Source organism: Schistocerca serialis, chromosome 4 (assembly GCF_023864345.2).
Source record: "Schistocerca serialis cubense isolate TAMUIC-IGC-003099 chromosome 4, iqSchSeri2.2, whole genome shotgun sequence".
Classification (NCBI taxonomy): Eukaryota; Metazoa; Arthropoda; class Insecta; order Orthoptera; family Acrididae; genus Schistocerca; species Schistocerca serialis.
Genome location: NC_064641.1, coordinates 737,748,567 through 737,768,829, shown reverse-complemented (window position 1 = coordinate 737,768,829; position 20,263 = coordinate 737,748,567). Strand labels below are relative to the sequence as shown.

Genomic DNA, 20,263 nt, shown 5'->3' with positions numbered 1-20,263 from the left:
ATAGAGACGGATGTGAATTTTCGACACGGGGTGAGACATTAGAACACGAAAACAAAAAGAGGGCAGAAATCCATAAGAAGAAAAATCCATCGCAGAGGTACACTGAGATTACAACCACAGGCAGTGTCAGAGGACACACTTAAGAAGATCTGACCGAAATCAGAGGCCGTACTGGGTTCAGTCTGAAAAATGTAATGTCACAGAGAGGCCAGAGCCAACAGAAGACGTAGTGCTAATGAGAGGACAAGAACTGAAAAGGTGGTACTAGCACCAAACGTAAGAAGTGCCAGGCCGAAGCAGCTAGGAGAGTCTTCCTGGGTACGACCGACGGCGAAAATGTTTCTCGTCGCTAAACCTGGGATTGGGCGAGATTGTAAGAAGCGCTGCTGGAGTCGCCGAAATGTGTGATCTCATCACCTAGTCCTTTTCCTGAAGCAGAGCTACCATCGAAAAGAGGACCTGTCATGGCTGCAGCCCGCAGATGCAACAGTAAAACCTCATAGATAGATTGGAAGGGGCGGCAGTCGGATGGCAGACGTTATACTGTAGTGCTATGATCGTTGCCAGTTCCATTATTGAAACGAGAACGATGTAGAGAGATCTGTTGTCAGCGATGAAACTGCGACAATGAAAGGTGGAACTTTGTGGCAAAAGATGTTGCCAAGAAGATTTTTATCCACGCCGCCATTAATATTGCGGATGAGGCTTTGAGAAGTGGTTAAAACTGCATCCTAATTGCCATTAAGAAGTGTGGCAAATAAGAGAAGATTGCGCGGGTCCTGAACCATCCTCGCCGCCGTTTAAGTACTGGCAGGTTATAATTAAAGTGCACAGAGGCCCATTGCGGGCTGTAATCATCGTATGGCAGCGTAACTTATTAGATATAATGCGAAACAGATTTACGCTGGATAAAGACGAGTTCCAATTTTGACCACCAGGCGCAAATCTGGCGCTGTACAACACATCGTCGACGTTTGCGGTGGTCATATTGAACAAATTGTGTAAGCGGCTTTTAATAATAAAATTAGCGTTATGCCTTTCTTACTTGTCTGATCTTTTGTGCGTACGTCTCGTTCAAAATCCATTACATACAGAAACAAATCTGTACGTCTTTCTTGCATTCACAGCGCCAGATTTGCACCTGGAGGCTAAAATTGGAACCAATGTTTTTCTTCGTAAATTACTGCATTGACATTTTCTGTGCCATACTGTAGTTCCAGCCCAAACTGGACCTCTATGAGTAGCTGTGTTTTAACGTCCAGTATCCGCGTATGCGAATGGTGAAAGGTGAACGCAGGAATGACTGCAATCACAGAGACTGGAAGTAAAGCACATATTCAGGATACAGCTACAGGTAGAACTAACACTATCAAGCAACCGTTCCGCCTGTATGGGTTACAGGAAGAAATTGCACTTAGCTGGTAGTTCTATGGGAACATTCATGGTGCAGCCCCAGCGCAGTGAGGTGTAACACGAGCCCTACGTCTGCAAGTCTGATTTGCACTGAGCTAGTGGTACGTCCATGATTGGCGATTGTCGGCGGTGGTCGGTAGTACACTCCGAGTGAGTGACCGCGGAGCCTTCAGCACAATGTCTCTGGAGTAACTCCCACCGATGACCACCGATGACTGACTTCTACCGCTGACGGGGAGGGAAGAGCATGCTGCGTCTCACGAGAGAAGCGCCTGCAGTGGTAGAGTCCTGGGTTCTCGGCGATAACAAGCTGCGTTGTTGGTTGTTATTGATGATGATACGCTGGTTTGCTACCCGAAACTGGCTTATTTGCAGACGCCTGTGCAGATAGCGGACAACGCCTGATGCTTGCGGGACCTGAACTGCGTGCGGTTGCAGTCAGGTCGGAGTGTATAGGTGCGGATATCACACATTTATTGTATTTAGTTGCTAATAACGGGCTTTGTTTGGCTTAATCTTGTAAATTTCGGAGGAAAAGCAGCTGTTCAACCTGTCTTGCTCTTAACTCATCTCTCTTTTTTTTCCTCTCATTATTTTTCTATTAAGATTTTAATGTAGGGCGTTGCTGTTATTAGCCTTCGCCAGGGACAATAAAGTGGTGTTTCTGTACTAAACATTTCGCCAAGTTACGGCAAGGTGTCTCGTTCCTGCCCTACCACACCAATAATTTAATAACTATACTCCATACGAATTAAATACTCAAGTTTACTTTCAACATCGTAGCCTCAACTTGCTTATACAGCTTTTCCATATTGCTACAATAATTAAGCAAAATGCTATGATACGAAAAGTTCCAGAAACCTTCGAATGGTAGAATGTGAACTCTATGCAATTTACTTACTTATTTTATTTTACGTGTCCAGGACTTAGGTACACAAAATAATGAAAATGCAACATGGTAAATAAAAGTGCAGTACAGTAATACAAGATACTGACAGTAATAACACAATAAAGCAAGACAACTGGACCGCAAGCTCCAGAATTCCTAGGTTTTGATGGCCTTATCTCTTGTTTCACAATGATCTTATGTGGTGTAAGGATCGGGTAGGTTTCTGCAGACCGGGAGATGACGTATCTCCTGAAGGTCGCCACCCTCACATAATTCCTCCTCAGTGGTGTAGCCCCACTTCCTGAGGTTCGCCTTGTATCTTAACGTTCGTGTTCTTAGTCGGTTTAGTCTTCCATAAAGCAAATGGCAGACGAAAGAGCATAGCAGGTTCCTCTTTGATGATGATCTTTCTATCCCTTCCACTTATCGAATCTAGCCACAGCTCTGTTCTGCGAGTTCCATGTGCTGACGGAATTGCTGATGATGTGTGCATGAAGCTCCTCCTTGACCTCAGCCTAGATCTCTGTGCTTCATGCCTGAACAGGGGATGCCTGGGATAGGTTTCCTGCTTCTTTTTCTCAATTTCTGCAGTTGTTCTTCTAAGGATGTCAGGTGGCGCTATACGCATAATGTGATCAGTTTGGTGACAGGAGTTGGTCGTAAGGGGCCAGTCACAACGCGTCCAGTCTCGTTAAATGCCATGTTCGCCTGTTTAGCGTGTGTGGAATTGCGCCAGACTGGTGCTGCGTAGTCTGCTGCAGAGAAGCAAAGTGCCAGGGCGGATGTACGGAGCACGCCAGGCTGTGATCCCCAGGAGCTGGCAGGAAGTTTACGTACGAGATTGTTCCGAGCAGATACTTTCAGCCTTGTTTCTTGGCACTGATCTTTAAATGTTAGAGACTACGGTCCAACTTTACTCACAGATATTGTGGAGTATCGTAGTGACATTAGTTGTTCCCCCTCTTCAGGTAATACTTAACTCCCTCCTGGCTTCCCGGTTTGTCATATGAAAGGCGCAGACCTGCATTTTTCTGGGATTTGGCTTCAGGTGGCTATCATCATAATACTTGCCGAGATCCCCGAGGGCTGCTGTCAGCTTGGTCTCCACTTCCTCAGATGTTTTGCCTTGAGCAGTTGCTGTGTTATCCAGATAAATGTTTTTGTTTCAGGGTTCATTGGTTGGTCGTTAGTGTAGATGTTGTACAGCAGGGGTGGCAGTACGCTACCTTGAGGGAGACCATTCTCAAAGTTCCTCCGTCAGCGTTTCGTGTTATGTAGTGACAAAAACTCTGTTTTGCAACAAAAACTAGATGATATGTGCCAAGTGGTAGCCATTTGTAACTGAATATAGATTTCTAATTGCGGTTGACGGTGTCATGCGCTGCTGACAGTCCTCTGGATGCCACTCCTGTGATTTGTCCTCTTTCGTATCCATCTTCTACATACTGAATAAGAGTGAGTATTTGACTGCAGCGTCACTTTCCTGGGCAGAAACTGCTCATTTATAAGATTTCTATCTGCATGCTGGGAGATGCGATTGAGGATTAGCCTTTCCAGGACTTCGGACAGTTTGCAAAGAAGAGAAACTGGTAGATTTAGGATCAGTTGGTTCCTTTCGAGGCTTGGGAAGTGTTACAACTTTGGCTTTGCACCAGATCTTAGGAACCTATAATTTTGAAATGGAGGTGTTCATTGCATTTAAGATCTATTGCTTTGTTACTGGCCCAAACATTTTAATTTGTTCTGGTCTTAGACATCTACACCTGTAGCTTAATTGTTCTCCGTAGACTGAAGAGTTGCTTCCAGTTGTTCCATGCTGAAGGGAGTACCAATGTAGTCTTTTACATCAGTATTTCTTTGAAGATTCCTGTGCACAGTTCTTCTTTTAGTTTTCCCATTCAACAATAGTTTATGTGCAATTTAAGCAGGTGTTACATTAAATAGGCTTGGAGGAGAACTTGTGGGGATCACTGTTACGTCTCTTCAGCAGCTCCCACGCCTTACGGTTGTACTGATTCATGTCTAGTTGTGTCACTATACCACAGCATTTCTCTCTTCTTGTTTCGTATGTAGAATTAAATAGTTCCTCGCCTGTGTGAGTTGTTTCTTCAGAGAAGGGTCAGTTTCAAACAGGTTTTCGTATTTCCGGAGGAGAGATCTTGAATCGTTATTGAGTGCAGTGATGCAAGATTTTCTGCACCCTCTAGGAAAATATCTACGAGAGATGATTCTAACTAATTTGATAAGCATATCATACGTCTGTGTTTGGCTCAAGCTTTATGACTTCCTTATCGATTTTTTGGCTGAAATTCTCCCACTGGACTCGCGTAAAATTGAATCGTCTTTTAAATTGGCCAGTTTCTTGCTGCAACATAGCTGCTGCCATAGTGCAGATCACAGGTCGGTGCTGAGTGTGAAGGAGACTCGAAAATTTCCTTCTTTGCCTGCCGGGCAATATGGTCACGAATAAATATGTTGTCTGGATTATACTGTCCACGTCATCTCTCTAGTCTGGAGGATGATGGCAGCTGTAGGTCATGTATTAATATCAACCCCTTGTGTTCAGTCCATTCTTAAAGATTTTCACCATACTTATTAGTCTCCCAGTAACCCCAAGATGTGCTGTGGCAGTTGAAGTCACTCGCGACTATCTTTATTGACTGGGATTGAAAATTAGGGGGTTTCATAAACTTGCATTTAGCATTCGGTGCTTTATATACACTGATGTCACTATGCTTGACCGGATATCAACGGTTTGCCCTTAAATGGAGAAAGAGGGACTATTAGTCGCAAATTCTTATTAGTATCAATAGGACTTCGGCTCTTCTGCTTTACTCGTGCAGAATTTTAAATGTTAGATTCAGAGTAAGTTTTATCGGCTTCCTTCGGAAATAATAAAACCCGCGTAGGTGCAAAGTCTTTTGTGTAATGTTAAAGTGATTGTCAGTAGTTTGAATTACTTGATTCCTTCGTCAGTCTGTTTCTGTATTGAGCCAGTGTTTTTCTGTATATTGGTACTACACCCCATAACTCAAGGAATCTTCTTCGTAGGTATGGAAAATGTCTGATGGTTAAAATATTACATTTACTTAGAGTTCAGTTCTTCTTGCTAGTTGGATAATAAGAAACAGTACATTTTTTGACGCGACAAGCATCGTGTAGATTGTAAACAATCGTCTGAACTATGCGTATCTAGGGTCGCAACATTAATTTTGTACTATTTAGGAAAACTCATTAATATCGTGTGAAGATGGGAGTAACAGCTGTACGTGCTTGAATATCCAAATTACATGTCAATGTTGTGACGTGCCATCCTGTTTGAAACTATTGGTTTTCGGAGCTTGCCATTCTTTCTGTCTAAGCGATTGTTGAAGTTTCGTATCGATATACTGTGTAAACTATTTGAAACTCAGCCTTTGTGGAGTGTAGTAATTTTCGAATCGAAACTCGCAAAACGTGAGATCGAAGCAGTTGCGCCCTGCAGGCGGCAGCGGCCGGAAGTCAAGGTCTAGGCGTGGCCCCGAAGGCAGGTGAAAGACGTGCGCCGACGGGAACGAGAAGTGTAGCACTTTCACAGAACGAAAAGGACGTTGGCAAGGAAATTAAATCTATCTAGAGGTGCATTTCGAGACCGTTAGTCGCTCATGCTAACAGTTGTCTTGCACTGTACTCGTACATTGAGGAAAGCGCTTGACGACGTAGACGAAACTGCAAGTGAGATTAATTTATTAGTAACGCAAGTGAGGTGGAAGTAATCCAACACATCAAATTATTTTACAGCTTCTCGATTAGTCACCGTTTTGATGAAAGGGAGTGTTACAGGAGATATTCGAATTGATATACGAAAAATGAAAACTGTCGTAGTTGTATCAAGCTTTTTCTCTCAACGCAGGAAGTTTCTGACATAGCCTTTATTTTCTCTTACTATTAAAAAAAATGTGAAAGCCAAACGCAGTTTCTCTCCTCACCCTATCCTCCTACTTTCCTCTTCGCGTATCTTAATTAAAAATATTTGTACGACAACACTTAACCTGAAGCCAGATGTACCTGCAAAGGCATTATTTAATGGGTGTGGGGCAATTTTTTTACGGATGTTCTGCTTCTCCACCAACGGCGCGGCGGGTGAGACACAAAGTTGGGCATGATCCGACCGTACTTCCCTTCCGGCCATTTTGGACAAAAGAGGTAGCTGTCGATGAGCGTCAGTTCCGGGTTGTGCAATGGAAGCAAACGAGCCCACGCATTATCTTCGAGAATTTCGAACCCTTTAGATTCTTGTGCCAACTGTTCCTCCTAATAGCTACTGAAATTATGGAATGTCTTAGTGAACCGCTTGTTGCTGTGTGTGAAGCCTTCGCCGTCTCAAAAAAAGAAAATGTCAGAAAGACTTTCTGTGCTCACGATAGTAATCACCAATCGGAAGAGTTGTGACGCCATACTATTGACTGTTTCCTTAGTTACGGATAAGAAAGTAAGGCCATATTTCATGTCCTATCGCCAAATCTGGAGGAAAAAGCATCTTTATCGGCGTAGTGGCAAGACGAGAATTCTTTTGGAAGATACCGGTCCAAATCCGTTCCTAAATCACTTACGGCAAATTCTTTGAAAAGGACACGACCGATTTCCTTCCCAAATCCGAGTTTGCACTCTTTCGCTAATCAACTTTCATTGAGCGGACGTTAAGCCCTAAATTTCTGTAATTTTTCCTTGTTGTTGATAGTGTGCGGCTACCAGCCGCAAATTGGTTTTAGGTTACTGTATTCAAAAAGTACCGTAAGAAGGAAGTAATCTAAAAACGATTTGTGGCTGGTTGCTGTACAACATCAACAATTTATTTAACAGTCATGGTCTCCAACCATGTCTTGATATGACAAAATTGCATTTTTCCTTATTGACTTTGAACATTTCAAGCAGATAAGGGAAGATTTTCACCTCTCTCTTTCTCATATCGTATGTAAACTACAGAGGTCCCATTTCGCACACATTCTCATGTTCCACAATCCTCTACGTGACGTTGTGCCCACGGTTCACTTGTGTGTTAAGACGCGCCAATCCGCGGTACTAAGTTGTCCACTGTGGGACGTTACGGTCAGTGATCGACAGATTCTGAAACTTGAATTTAGGGAAATAGCCCCTCCAGCTGTTCCTGAATTGAGTGACCGACGCCAGTGAGATAAGCTATCTTTCAATACGCGAGGCCGTGCATCCATATGCATCCAGTTGAAATGACTCAATTTACATTGAATCATATGCTTCACACCATTTCACTCGAGGCGCACGGAGATTCGTTTTTGGCTCACTGTAGCCGTCGTGTAGCTTATGAAATGAATCGCCACTGCTTGCATTACACGAAGACAGACGAAAATCTCCAGACGGGAGGCAGTGAGCCGCTTTTCACTTGTCGTATTCGTCGTCATTTATCTTCTTTAAATGTCGGTACACTTAAGTCGTCATCTCCGTTATTTCTGCCCACTGTTGATCGTCAGGATACCGTGTGGTAGACGTCTTCTGTGCCAGTCTGTCTAGAGCTGATTGGGGGTGTTACATTAAAAAAGTAAAGCTGTTGTCAGTCCGAATGTTGATTTGAACAGCACAGAGCTTTACTACGCGTGGTTCTTGTGGATGTGGCATGCCGTTGCTTTCCTGTGAGTTTCGAAAGACTACTGGATATGGAATGGCTTAGAGTTTAACGTTGTTTCCGAACCACGATGCAGCTCGGTATTTTCACGTTAATAAACATTGCCAGAAGTGATAACTTCCAAATAAATATCGAAATTCTAATACTGGGTGGGCATACCAGTTCTTTATTTTGTGTGTATTGTGTTTCTTCGTGGTCACAACACTCGCAGCCTAAACTACTTTCTTTGTGGGGAATGCATTGTAACTGACTTGTTCAGTAAACAACACGCCGACATGTGGGGGTTCGGCTATCACGTAATACACAAGCTGCAGCGACCGGGACTTCGACTCATTACGCCGATGACCGGCTGAAGAGAGTAGCATCCTGAGCCACGACCGTGTTTACATTGTTTTCGTTGAACATTACCGTGGAAGCACATTGACTACTGCTATTTTTTATGTATTTTTGTAAATGTTCAAATGTGTTTGAAAACTTGTGGGACATAACTGCTAAGGTCATCAGTCCCTATGCTTACACACTATTTAACCTAAATTATCCTAAGGACAAGCACACACACACACATATGCCCGAGGGAGGACTCGAACCTCCGCCGGGACCAGCCGCACAGTCCATGACTGCAGAGTCCTAGACCGCTCGGCTAATCCCGCGCGGCTTTTTGTGAATCTAAAAGTTGTTGGAGGCCTTTCGACAACACAGGAAGGCGTGAGCTGTTCCGCCATCTATCTTCAGTACTTCAGCCACTGCTAATGCCGTTAGTTATTTGCATGTTCCGTGAATGATATTGGCGACCTCTCGCTGTGATAAGTCACTTTTACAGTAGTGGCAACATACTGACCATTTAAATGATTTCTCAAGGTATTTTAAACTCTCTCTCTCTCTCTCTCTCTCTCTCTCTCTCTCTCTCTCTCTCTCTCTCTCTCTCTCTCCCTCCTCCCTCCCTCCATTCTTCCCTCCCCTACACATTGCGTACTACTTCTATGGAGTAACAGAAGTTATCAAGCAAATATGATTTCAGTTTGTGTTTGAAGTTAATTATATTATTCATTAAATCCTTTATATCATTGGGTAGATGGCCAAAGATTTTTATGGCTGATAAATACCTCACTCTCATTTGAGCCGCTCTGAGACTGAGTAATGGAAAGTGTAAATCATTGGTCTTCCTAGTATTAAATTTATGAGTGCTACTGTTGCTTTCAAACTGTGATTGATTAGAGACAACGAACTTCAGATGGGAGTAAATTTGCAGCGATGCATCCCAATAGTTGAAAGAGCCGACTGGAAGGTGCTCTTGAGTGGACAATGCAAACACTTTTTTTCCTAAATGAGGACTAACGCTAAAATGCGATGTGTTCACATTAGCGAATGAAATATAGAAAAAGTAACTCCACTTTTTTGTAAATTTTTGTCTATATATCTTACATAAACCATAAAAAAAACTGCAGAGGCAAAATGTTTAACATTTTCAACATCTGACTTCCAATTCAGGTTCCTGTCAATACAGACCCCTAAGAATTTAGAGCATTCTGCTTCATTTACTGATATACGTTCATGCACTATTTCTACCGTAGTGATCAGATGTTGTGCAGTAAAGAATTGCATATATTGTGTTTTATACAAATTCAATGAGAGTCCATTTGCAGAGAACGAGTTATTAACTTTCAACTTATTTACATATGCAGGTGTTGAAGTTACTCCATTGGCCTTGAATATAATATTTTTTTAGAACATTTCTCGTCGAGAAACGGCTGTGTGACGAAAAAGTTCTTTAAAAATGAATATAAACAGTGTCGGCCGCAAAAACATTTACTTCGATGGTAACCGGTGGCGGTGAACGGAGCGCGTGTTGTAACTCCACGAACGTCAACTGCTCATAGCAGCTGGCGATCGTGAGGATGGTCAAGAACTGACCGAAACCAGTTACTATCGAAATAAGTGCTTTTGCGGTCGAGGCTGTTGGTGTTAATTGTGAGCAAGCTGTCACAATAGGCAGTGCCCCTAGAGAGGAGTGCCAGTGTGTCGTGGAGCAGCGGCGCGGCGCGGCGCCCAGCAATGCCCGTGCTGCGGCTCAGCTCTCCGTGTGGTGTGTTGCAGGGCGGCGGGGCGGAGTACGGGACGTCCGCTAGCTGCCCGCAGTGCCCCGCCGCGCGCTGCGGCCTGCCCACTACCACGGCCGTTGACTGGGCTGCCGTCTCCAACTCCCGGGAGCGACAGGTAACCAACTGCCTACCTACTTTTCTGGCACTGCTGCTGCTGCTGCTGCTGCTGCTGCTCGTCACTTCCAGTCTGGCCTCAGGAAACTTCCTGTTGTCTCAATCCTCAACGTGCCTTGATGACACGAAAATTTTCTGTGCGCTGCTTGCAGCCTGCTTCAAGGACTGAAGGATCCAAGACCTCACTGTTGAATTCATTTCATGAAAAAAAAGTTGTATGATAATAAAATTATAAACAGCCGACCAGTTGCAATGGATAAAGAATTCTTTATCTAGGTTTCAACAAATTTAAATTTGTCTTCTTCAGAAGGTGGCAATTTTACATTGTATGATACCTACTACATCTACCAGTAAGTACATTCACGAGATGTGTGTTGGTGGCAGGGAGAGCGTTCTGCAGTTTGTCGAAAACGGCGGTTCTCTAAATATTCTCTGTAGTGTTTTGCGAAACGAAGGTATTCTTTCCTCCAGAGATTCCCATTCGAGTTCACGGAGCATTTCCGTAACACACGCTTGTCGTTCGAACGTACCAGTAACCATTCTGGCAATACGCCTCTAAATTGTTCCGATGTCTTCCTTCAGTCCGACCTGATAAGTATGCCGAACACTCCAGCAGTGCTCAAGAATGGACTGCACTAGTTCTCTTACACGGTCAGCTTCACAGATGAACCATATTTTCTGAAAATTCTCCCAATGACCCGGTGTTGACCATTCGCCTTCCTTACAAGTGACGTTACGTCCTCGTTCCATTTCGGCCGCAGTGGCCGAGCGGTTCTAGGCGCGACCGCTACGGTCGCAGGTTCGAATCTTGCCTCGGGCATGGATGTGTGTGATGTCCTTAGGTTAGTTAGGTTTAAGTGGTTCTAAGTCTATGGGACTGATGACCTCAGAAGTTAAGTCCCATAGTGCTCAGAGCCATTTCATATCGTTTTGTTACGTCAGGCATAAATATTTAATATAACTGAGTGTCAAGCAGCGCACCACTACCCCTGTATTCCAGCATTTTTCCTACTCACCTCAATCAACTACCTGTCTCTGGAGCCGAGGTCGCTAACGCACGCCTGTGCAACGGCGCTGGACTCGGAGGTAAGCCTGTTCGAATTGTGGTGTTGGATGAAATTTTCACTGCCAGTATTTGGCCAGCAAGGGGAGAAGTGGTGGCTTGTAATCATCATTGAGAGAGGGCATGTGACACTGTCGGTGGTGATGCGTCCTTCGGATGGGGACGTTAAGCTTTGCGCCCCCTTTGGTGCTATTCGAGAGGAGTAGGCTATGTGTTGGCACAGGTTTTCACTCTCTCTCCACCATCACCACCACCCCATCCAACAGAAACATAATACGACACTATGCACGCATCCATTACACTCAACTACACTCCACAAATACCCCCCAGGGGATCCACAACTCTTTTGTGGATACGTGCGTAGCGAGCACGGGGCTCCGAGCTAATGTGGCCTTCCTTCCTTTCCGGGCTGCATACCTTCCCTTTCCGCATCCTTCCCCATCCCCTGTCTTCACCCCCCCCCCCCCTCACCTCTGGCTCTTTCCTTCACTTTCTCCCCCTCTGGGAGTATGGTTTGCGCCTACGTCCGGAGACGGACGCTTGTCAATGTACCACATTCTTCTTCTTCCTTGCTTGTATGTCTTCTTCCTTCCTTTGTCCTTCTCCATTCCTTACCTCTTCTCTTTACCCTTTTCTCCGCTGCGGCGTTTGAGACCCCCTCTTCTTTCCTTTCCCTTTCTCTTTCTTCCTCCCTGTGCGTGTCTGAAGGCCGACCCACGCACTTCCATGCGTAGCCGGTGACGGGGTAACGCGTAATTCCCCGCCCCGGGTAGACAGGTAGGACACGTACGTACCCCCTGGTAAAGGCCAGGCCCAGGGAGGGGTGATTACCCGAGCTGATACCTTCCGAAAGTGCCGATTGGTCCCTCCGTCCGTTTGTCGGGAGGTGTGACCTGAGGTGTGAACAATCACCTAAGGCGGGTGTGCCCTCGGTGAGGGCCCCCACAAGGGAGGAGCGCGCCATCGGAGACGCCGGTAATCATGGGGGATTCTTCCGCAATGGTTTCCTCACCTTCCACTATGTCTGCTCACAAACGTAAGTTCACTGAGTCTCAGCCACAGACGGTTCTTCCATCGTTGCCACAGTTCCTTGTTGTTTCTCGGTCTGACGAAGGTCACGACTTTTCCACGGTCAACCCTTTCATTATTCAGAAAGGTGTCGACGCAATTGCGGGTCCTGTAAAGTCTTGTTCCAGACTACGGAATGGCACCCTGTTGTTGGAAACACACAGTGCCCTCCAGGCTCAAAAATTGCTGCGTACTTCTCTGCTCCACACCTTCCCTGTCCGGGTGGAACCGCACCGTACCTTAAATTCCTCGCGTGGAGTCGTTTATACACGCTCCCTCGATGGATTGTCTGACGAAGAAATTCAGCACTACCTGTCTGACCAGGGCGTCACCGCTGTTCATCGGGTTACGAAAAGGGTTGACTCGAACATCATTCCAACCCGCACTGTCTTCTTGACATTTGACAAAGTTCAACTCCCATCAAAAATCAAAGCAGGCTATGAGATAATTTCCGTTCGCCCTTATGTCCCGAACCCTACGCGTTGCTATCGATGTCAGCGGTTCAATCACACCAGCCAGTCCTGTTCCAATCCGGCCAAATGTGTTACGTGTGGCAGGGATGCCCATGAGGGTGCTTGTCCACCTCCATCCCCTCGCTGCATCAACTGTATGGGTGACCACGCTGCTTCCTCTCGAGATTGCCCTGTTTTTAAGGACGAAAAGCTGATCCAGGAAATAAGAGTGAAGGAAAAGGTGTCGACCTTTGCTGCTCGAAAGTTACTCGCCAGTCGACAGCCCACCGTGCCTCAGAAAGGAAAATACAGCGCTGTCCTTGCTTCTCCTCGGCCAACAAAGGAGGCGGCCACGCAGACTTGCGACCTCACATTTAGTACCACGGTCGTCAGATCGGCCAGCGCAAAGATCGCCCGTTCAACCTCACCTCTTTCGCCTGCCCACTCTATGGCTCACCCTTCGTCGAGTTCTGCTAAATCTCGAGCCCAAAAGTCAGACGCCAAGTCTTCAAAAAAAGAGCATTCTCGTGAAGAGTTTTTACGTACTGCAACTTCACAACCATCGGTTCCTCCTTCATCTAAACATACCTCCAAGAAGGCTACGAAGAAACACAGTTCCTCTCCTTCTCCGCCACGGCGTGTCCCATCTACAGCACCACCTGGCGGAAATCGCCCTCGGCCATCTTCTGTGTCGCCGAGGCGCATTGTTGGTGGCCGGTCAACTGGCCGATCGTTGGTGGCAGGAGCTGCTCCTGACCAACCTATGGATCAGGATCTTCTGCCTTCGACTGAATGCCATTCCATCCTGTCGGTCGCAAGCTCTGAGCAGTCGTTGAGTTGACAGCACCCTTGGTGACGTTCCTCCATTTTCTGTTCACCCTATGTCCATTATCCACTGGAATATCCGCGGCATTCGCGCCAATCGGGAGGAATTGTCGATCCTCTTACGATCCTACTCGCCGGTCATCTTCTGTCTTCAGGAAACAAAGCTGCGTCCCCATGACCGCTTTGTTCTCCCTCATTTTCAGTCCGTCCGATATGACCTCCCCTCTGTTGAAGGCACTCCAGCCCATGGAGGACTCATGACTCTGCTCCATGATACTCTCCATTATCACCCAATCCCCTTAAACACTTCCTTCCAAGCTGTCGCCGTCCGTCTTTCCCTTTCTGGATACACGTTCTCTCTTTGTACGGTATACATTCCATCGTCTACACCAATGGAACGAGCTGATCTCCTTCATCTTCTTGATCAGCTTCCACCCCCCTACTTGCTGGTTGGGGACTTCAATGCCCACCACCCGCTTTGGGGATCTCCACATCCTTGTCCACGTGGCTCACTATTGCTAGACGTCTTCCACCAAGCGGATCTAGTCTGCCTCAACACTGGGGTCCCCACATTTTTGTCTGCCTCCACGGCAAATTTATCCCATTTGGACCTTGCGGTCGGTACTGTTCCGCTAGCTCGGCGCTTCGAATGGTTCGCCCTTGATGATACACACTCGAGTGACCACTTTCCATGTGTTCTTCGACTGCAGCCTCAACTGCCATATATGCGCTCGCGACGCTGGAAGTTTGCCCAAGCCGATTGGACACTTTTTTCGTCTCTAGCGACATTCGATGACCGTCGCTTTCCCAGCGTCGACGATGAGGTCACACATTTTACCGACGTTATTCTCACAGCTGCGGAACGTTCAATACCACGCACCTCCGAATTGCCCCGGCGCCCTCCAGTTCCTTGGTGGAACGAGGCATGCCGTGACGCAATACGTGAGCGGCGACGTGCTCTTCGCATTTTCCGTCACCATCCAACTTTGTCCAACTGTATCCGATATAAGCAGCTCCGTGCGCGATGCCGTCGCGTCATCCGCGATAGCAAGAAGGCAAGCTGGAAATTCTTTACTAGCTCATTTAACAACTTCACTCCCTCCTCGGAAGTTTGGAGTCGGCTTCGACGGTTCTCAGGCGCGCCTAGTTTCTCCCCGGTCTCTGGGCTCACTGTCGCGCATGATACCTTAGTGGACCCCGTCGCAATTTCTAACTCATTGGGTCAGCACTTTGCTGAGATTTCGAGCTCTTCAAATTACCCGCCAGCGTTTCTCCCGAAGAAACGTGCAGCGGAAGTGCGACATCTTGCTTTCTCCTCTCAAAATCGCGAAAGCTACAATACTGTTTTCTCCATGCGCGAACTCCAACATGCACTCTCTTCTTCTCGCTCCTGCGCCCCAGGACCGGATGGTATCCATGTCCAAATGTTGCTGCATTTATCAACCCATAGCCTGCGTTACCTCCTTCGCCTTTATAATCGAATTTGGACCGACAGTACCTTTCCCAGGCGATGGCGGGAAGCTATCGTCGTTCCCGTTCCGAAACCTGGAAAGGACAAACATCTCCCCTCTAGCTATCGCCCCATTTCTCTCACGAGTAGTGTCTGTAAGGTTTTGGAGCGTATGGTGAATTACCGTTTAGCTTGGTGGCTGGAGTCCCGCAGTCTTTTAACACCAGCCCAATGCGGATTCCGAAAGCATCGTTCTGCTGTTGACCATCTTGTTGCTCTCTCCACTTATATCATGAACAATTTTCTCCGGAAACGCCAAACGGTAGCAATATTTTTTGATCTGGAGAGAGCGTACGATACCTGTTGGAGGACAGGCATCCTCCGCACACTGTTCTCTTGGGGCTTTAGAGGCCGGCTGCCCCTTTTTCTTCGCGAATTTATGGCAGAGCGCACATTTAGGGTGCGGGTGAACACTACTCTCTCCCGTACTTTCTCCCAAGACAACGGGGTACCCCAGGGCTCCGTGCTGAGTGTTGTACTGTTTGCCATCGCCATTAATCCAATTATGGATTGTCTCCTTCCTGATGTCTCGGGCTCCCTCTTTGTGGACGATTTTGCGATCTACTACAGCTCTCAACGGACCAGCCTTCTTGAAAGACGTCTTCAAGGATGTCTCGATCGCCTCCACTCGTGGAGCATCGAAACCGGCTTCCGTTTCTCACCCAGTAAGACCGTTTGTGTAAATTTTTGGCGACGTAAGGAGTTTCTTCCGCCCTCCTTACATCTAGGTCCTGTCAACCTTCCGTTTTCCGACGTCGCAAAATTCTTGGGTCTTATGTTTGACAGAAAACTGTGCTGGTCCTCCCACGTTTCCTATCTTTCGGCTCGCTGTCTGCGTTCCCTTAACACCCTCCGTGTCCTGAATGGTACCTCTTGGGGAGCGGACCGGGTGGTCCTTCTCCGCCTCTATCGCGCCTTAGTGCGCTCGAAATTGGATTATGGAAGCATAGTCTACTCCTCTGCTCGGCCGTCTATTCTTCGGCGTCTCGACTCTATCCACCACCGTGGATTACGTTTAGTGTCTGGAGCTTTTTACACCAGCCCTGTGGAAAGCCTTTATGCTGAGACTGCTGAACCTCCACTGTCCAATCGGCGGGCAGTCCTTCTGAGTCGTTATGCTAGCCATCTGTCTTCCATGCCTGCTAATCCAGCCCATAACCTTTTTTTCGACGCCTCCTTTGATGTCTGGTATTCAGGCCGCTCCTCCTCCCTACTACCCCCGGGAGTCCGCTTCCGTCAACTGCTCCATTCTCTTTCCTTCCGCTTTTCTAAAACCTTCTTGACAACTTGGGGTACAGCACCGCCTTGGCTCCGTCCCCGGATCGACTTGCTCAGAGACCTATGTCAATTTCCCAAGGATGGTACCCCTACACTTGTTTACCGTCAGGCATTTGCTGCTCTATGTGCACAAATGACGGAAGCCACATTTATTTACACCGATGGCTCGAAAACATCGTTAGGTGTAGGGAGTGCCTATATTGTTGGCGACACCCCAAATCACTTTCGGCTTCCCGACCAGTGTTCGGTTTATACTGCGGAGCTTTACGCTGTTCTCCAGGCTGTCCACTACATCCGCCGCCATCAGCGGATACAGTACGTAATCTGCTCAGATTCTCTCAGCTCTCTCCTCAGTCTCCAAGCTCTTTACCCTGTGCACCCTCTGGTCCACCGGATTCAGGACTGTCTGCGCTTGCTCCACCTGGGGGGCGTCTCAGTGGCGTTCCTCTGGCTCCCGGGACACGCTGGTATCTGTGGAAATGAGGCGGCCGATATAGCAGCCAAGGCTGCAGTCTCTCTTCCTCGGCCAGCTCTTCAGTCTCTTCCGTTTACCGATCTACGGAGCGGTTTATGTCGCCAAGTCACTCATTTATGGCATGCGCATTGGTCAACACTTCCCCACAATAAATTGCGGGAAGTGAAAGCCGTTCCTTGCGCTTGGACCTCTTCCTCCCGAACGCGTCGTCGGGAGGAGGTAATTTTAGCCCGACTCCGGATAGGGCACTGTCTTTTTAGTCATCGACATCTTTTAAGCGGTGATCCTCCCCCACTCTGTCCCCACTGCTCTCAGCTGTGGACGGTCAGACACCTTTTAATTGAATGCCCCTATTTTAATCCGTTACGCTCCCGTCTACAGCTATCGCCTGATCTATCGTCGATTTTAGCAGATGACACGCGCTCAGCTGACCGCGTTCTACAGTTTATTAGAGACAGTGAAATGACGTCAGTCATTTGAAGCTTTTTTTTGGGGGACAACCAACCCCTTTCTATAGTGGACTTTTAAGCATTCCTTCTGCCTTTAGTTTCTCAAATTTTCTGACTTTGTTTCCATTGCTGCTGATTTTAAATTTCGTTTTTTTCCTGTTTTCTACGTCACGGGCTGGGCGCTAATGACCATGGAAGTTTTGCGCCCTAAAACCACAAACAAAAAAAAAAAAAAAAAACTCCACAAATACACATACGACACAACTCTCACTTATCGGCAACTAAAGGTGCCAGTGTGCATACAGAAAGAACACGCTTTCTGACAGGCTGCTGTTCAGCAAGAGCAAGCTGACATTCATTATATCAAATAGAAATTCTGTGGAAGTACTCAAGTACCAACTTAAAGACACTCGTTGTCGCCACTTCTCCATACACTATAGCGACATCAGCAAACTGTCGGCAATTGTGCTGAACCCATCCGTCAGATCGTTTGCATATATTGTACATAAGAGCGCTCGTCCCTGGGGCACTCCTGACGGTACCCTTCTCTCTGATGAACACTCGCCGTCCTGGACAACGTACTGGGTTGTTGTACTTCGGTAATCTTCGAGCGACTATGTGAGGACCTATCCCGTATGTTTCGATTTTCATTAACAATTTGCAATGGGGCAATGTGTCAAACGCGTTTCGGAAATCTAGGAATATAGAATCTGTCGATTGTCTTGCATCCTTGGTTCACGATATCACGCAAGAAGAGAGCTGGCTGAGTTTCGCACGAGCGATTCTGTCTAAATCTCTGCTTATTTGTGGACAGCTCCTGTCGCTAGGAAATTTATTATATTCGAATTTAGATCACGCTCAAGAATTTTGCAGCAAAGTAGTTATTCTTTTGTACGGGAGCCCCTTCGTTTGTTTGTTTTTTTTCCAGCCGCTTTGGGCTTGCCGCTCATATATGTGATTGGCTGCATGACTTTTTGAGTAGTAGAACACAGCACATTGTCCTGGATGACGGGTTCTCATCAGAGGCAAAAGTAACTTTAGGAGTGCCCTAGAGAAGTATGAGGCAAGAACTCTCCTATTATCCACGAAGGTAAACTATCAGTATCTGACACTGCTGACGACGCTGTTACGACAGGAAAGATTTCGTTCAGTGGCTGTAGGGGAATTCGTGAGGGCTAGGGTAGACTTCCCAGTTTCTGAATGAATGGCAGCTGGTTTTAGATGTGTGTACATCTCAGTTAATGCAGATCAGAACTAGAAATATTCATATATGCTCGAATACGTTATTAATGGTTAGCTGCTCGGTTCATTCATGTCGATTAAATATCTAAACGAAACTTTGTAAAACGACATAAAATAGAACTAGCATTTAATGTCAGACCTAGGGAAGGGGAACGGCCAACTGTTTTACTGCGAGAGTTCTGGGGAAGTATACCCCGCTTTAAAAAAGAAACTGCACGCAAAGCGTTAGTGCGACCTGTTCCTGAGTACTGCTATCAGATCGCAGGAAGACCTTGACCGTTCGTAGATGCACTGCAAAATTTTTACTCGCCAGTCCGATCCTTAACAGTGTGTTACGGAAGCGGAGCTGAGATGGCAATCCCTTCAGTTTTGACGACGATGTTTTCGCGAAATTATATAGAGAAAGTTTGAAATACAAGAATTGGGATTGTAAAACTGAGACGTCCAAGGGTTTTACATGGGAATTTTTGCAAGAAAGACCATATTCTCCATACAAAGACCATTGCGCTCCACTGTATCAAATAAGAATGATGACAAATTAGAGAATAAGGCGCTCCCACAGGCATGCAGTCAGTTACCTTTAATTCTGTTAGCGATTGGTTGGAAAGCTAAATCACCGGTAATTTAATTGTGTACTTCCCTGTGCGCGAGAAAATGCCTAGCGGAATGGTAACCACGATTCCCCTTGGAAATAACGCTGCTAATAAACAAGTAAGACTCATACCAGAGAGTGTAGCAGTTTCCACTCTGTCACGAGTCTGCAGAAGCAATCAAATATGGTTTCTGATCTAGGGGACAGTTTCTTTTTCATTAAGGAACGATGTGCAGCTGTCGATTGGTATTGAGAAAAGAAACATAAAGGATGAAATTTCGGTGAGAATAAAAAATTGTTGAAAGTGTTTTTATTGTGCATCGGACGTAATTAGAAAGTTGAAAAATACCTGACAAAGCAGAGACTATGATAAAAATCCATATTACTTGCTAATTCTGAACTATGGGCAAAGAATACAAGCAACAGAGATGCTCTTTCTACAAGGAGTCCTGAATAAGGCAAGAAGTAACAGGATAAGGAATGAAACAACACGAAGCACCGTTCATACCAATCTATGGAGAGAAATAGACTTACGGTTTTTGGCCAAGTTAAAAGAACGGTAGAAGAAAGCCCTCCAAGAAGAGCTCTATAATGGATGCAATCTGGACGAATAGTGATTGGAAGGCCTCGAACAAGATGGAGAGACAAGGTGAAGTAGGATAACCGAAGAGGACTGGAGTGGTAGGAAACGCTAAATGATGAACTGTGGGAGAAAAGAGAAGGTTGGAACAGCCTCTGTGAACGACTTGCATAAGCACAAACTTCCCAGGAAGAGGAAGAAGAAGTAGTAAGAAAGCTACATACATCCTAGACTTTAATTCAGAAGTATGTGTTTCAAGAAATTGGCGAAAAATTGTATTGATGTTTTGCTACGTAAGTCTGAAAGATTGTTTAACGTCCCATCGATGAGGACTTCGATTGAGACGGAGCAAATTCTCGGCTCGAGGAAGGTAATCGGGCGTCCGCCTTCGAAAAGAACCATCCTGGTTAAAATATTACTCACCTCTGGGAAATAGTAGAAAACTTAAATCGGCATAACCAGTCTGAAGTTTGGCGTTCGCTCATAGCGAATGTGAATTCATTGTCTGAACCATTGCGCCACTACCTTCGGTTACAGATTCGTGTAATCTGTAGAATGTTGTGTTCAAGAAGTGAA

The 20,263-nt window shown here is 46.2% G+C and overlaps 1 protein-coding gene across 6 annotated transcripts in view; it reads left to right on the top strand.

Annotated features, from left to right (window-relative positions):
- The window catches only part of LOC126473257 (serine/threonine-protein kinase tousled-like 2), a 585,239-nt gene that overhangs the window by 441,982 nt on the left and 122,994 nt on the right, over window positions 1-20,263 (top strand). For all 6 annotated transcript variants that reach the window (XM_050100191.1, XM_050100194.1, XM_050100195.1 and 3 more), the window contains one exon: window positions 10,035-10,154. In XM_050100191.1, the coding sequence (XP_049956148.1) occupies window positions 10,035-10,154 (120 nt within the window). The remainder of the gene's footprint in view (window positions 1-10,034; window positions 10,155-20,263) is intronic.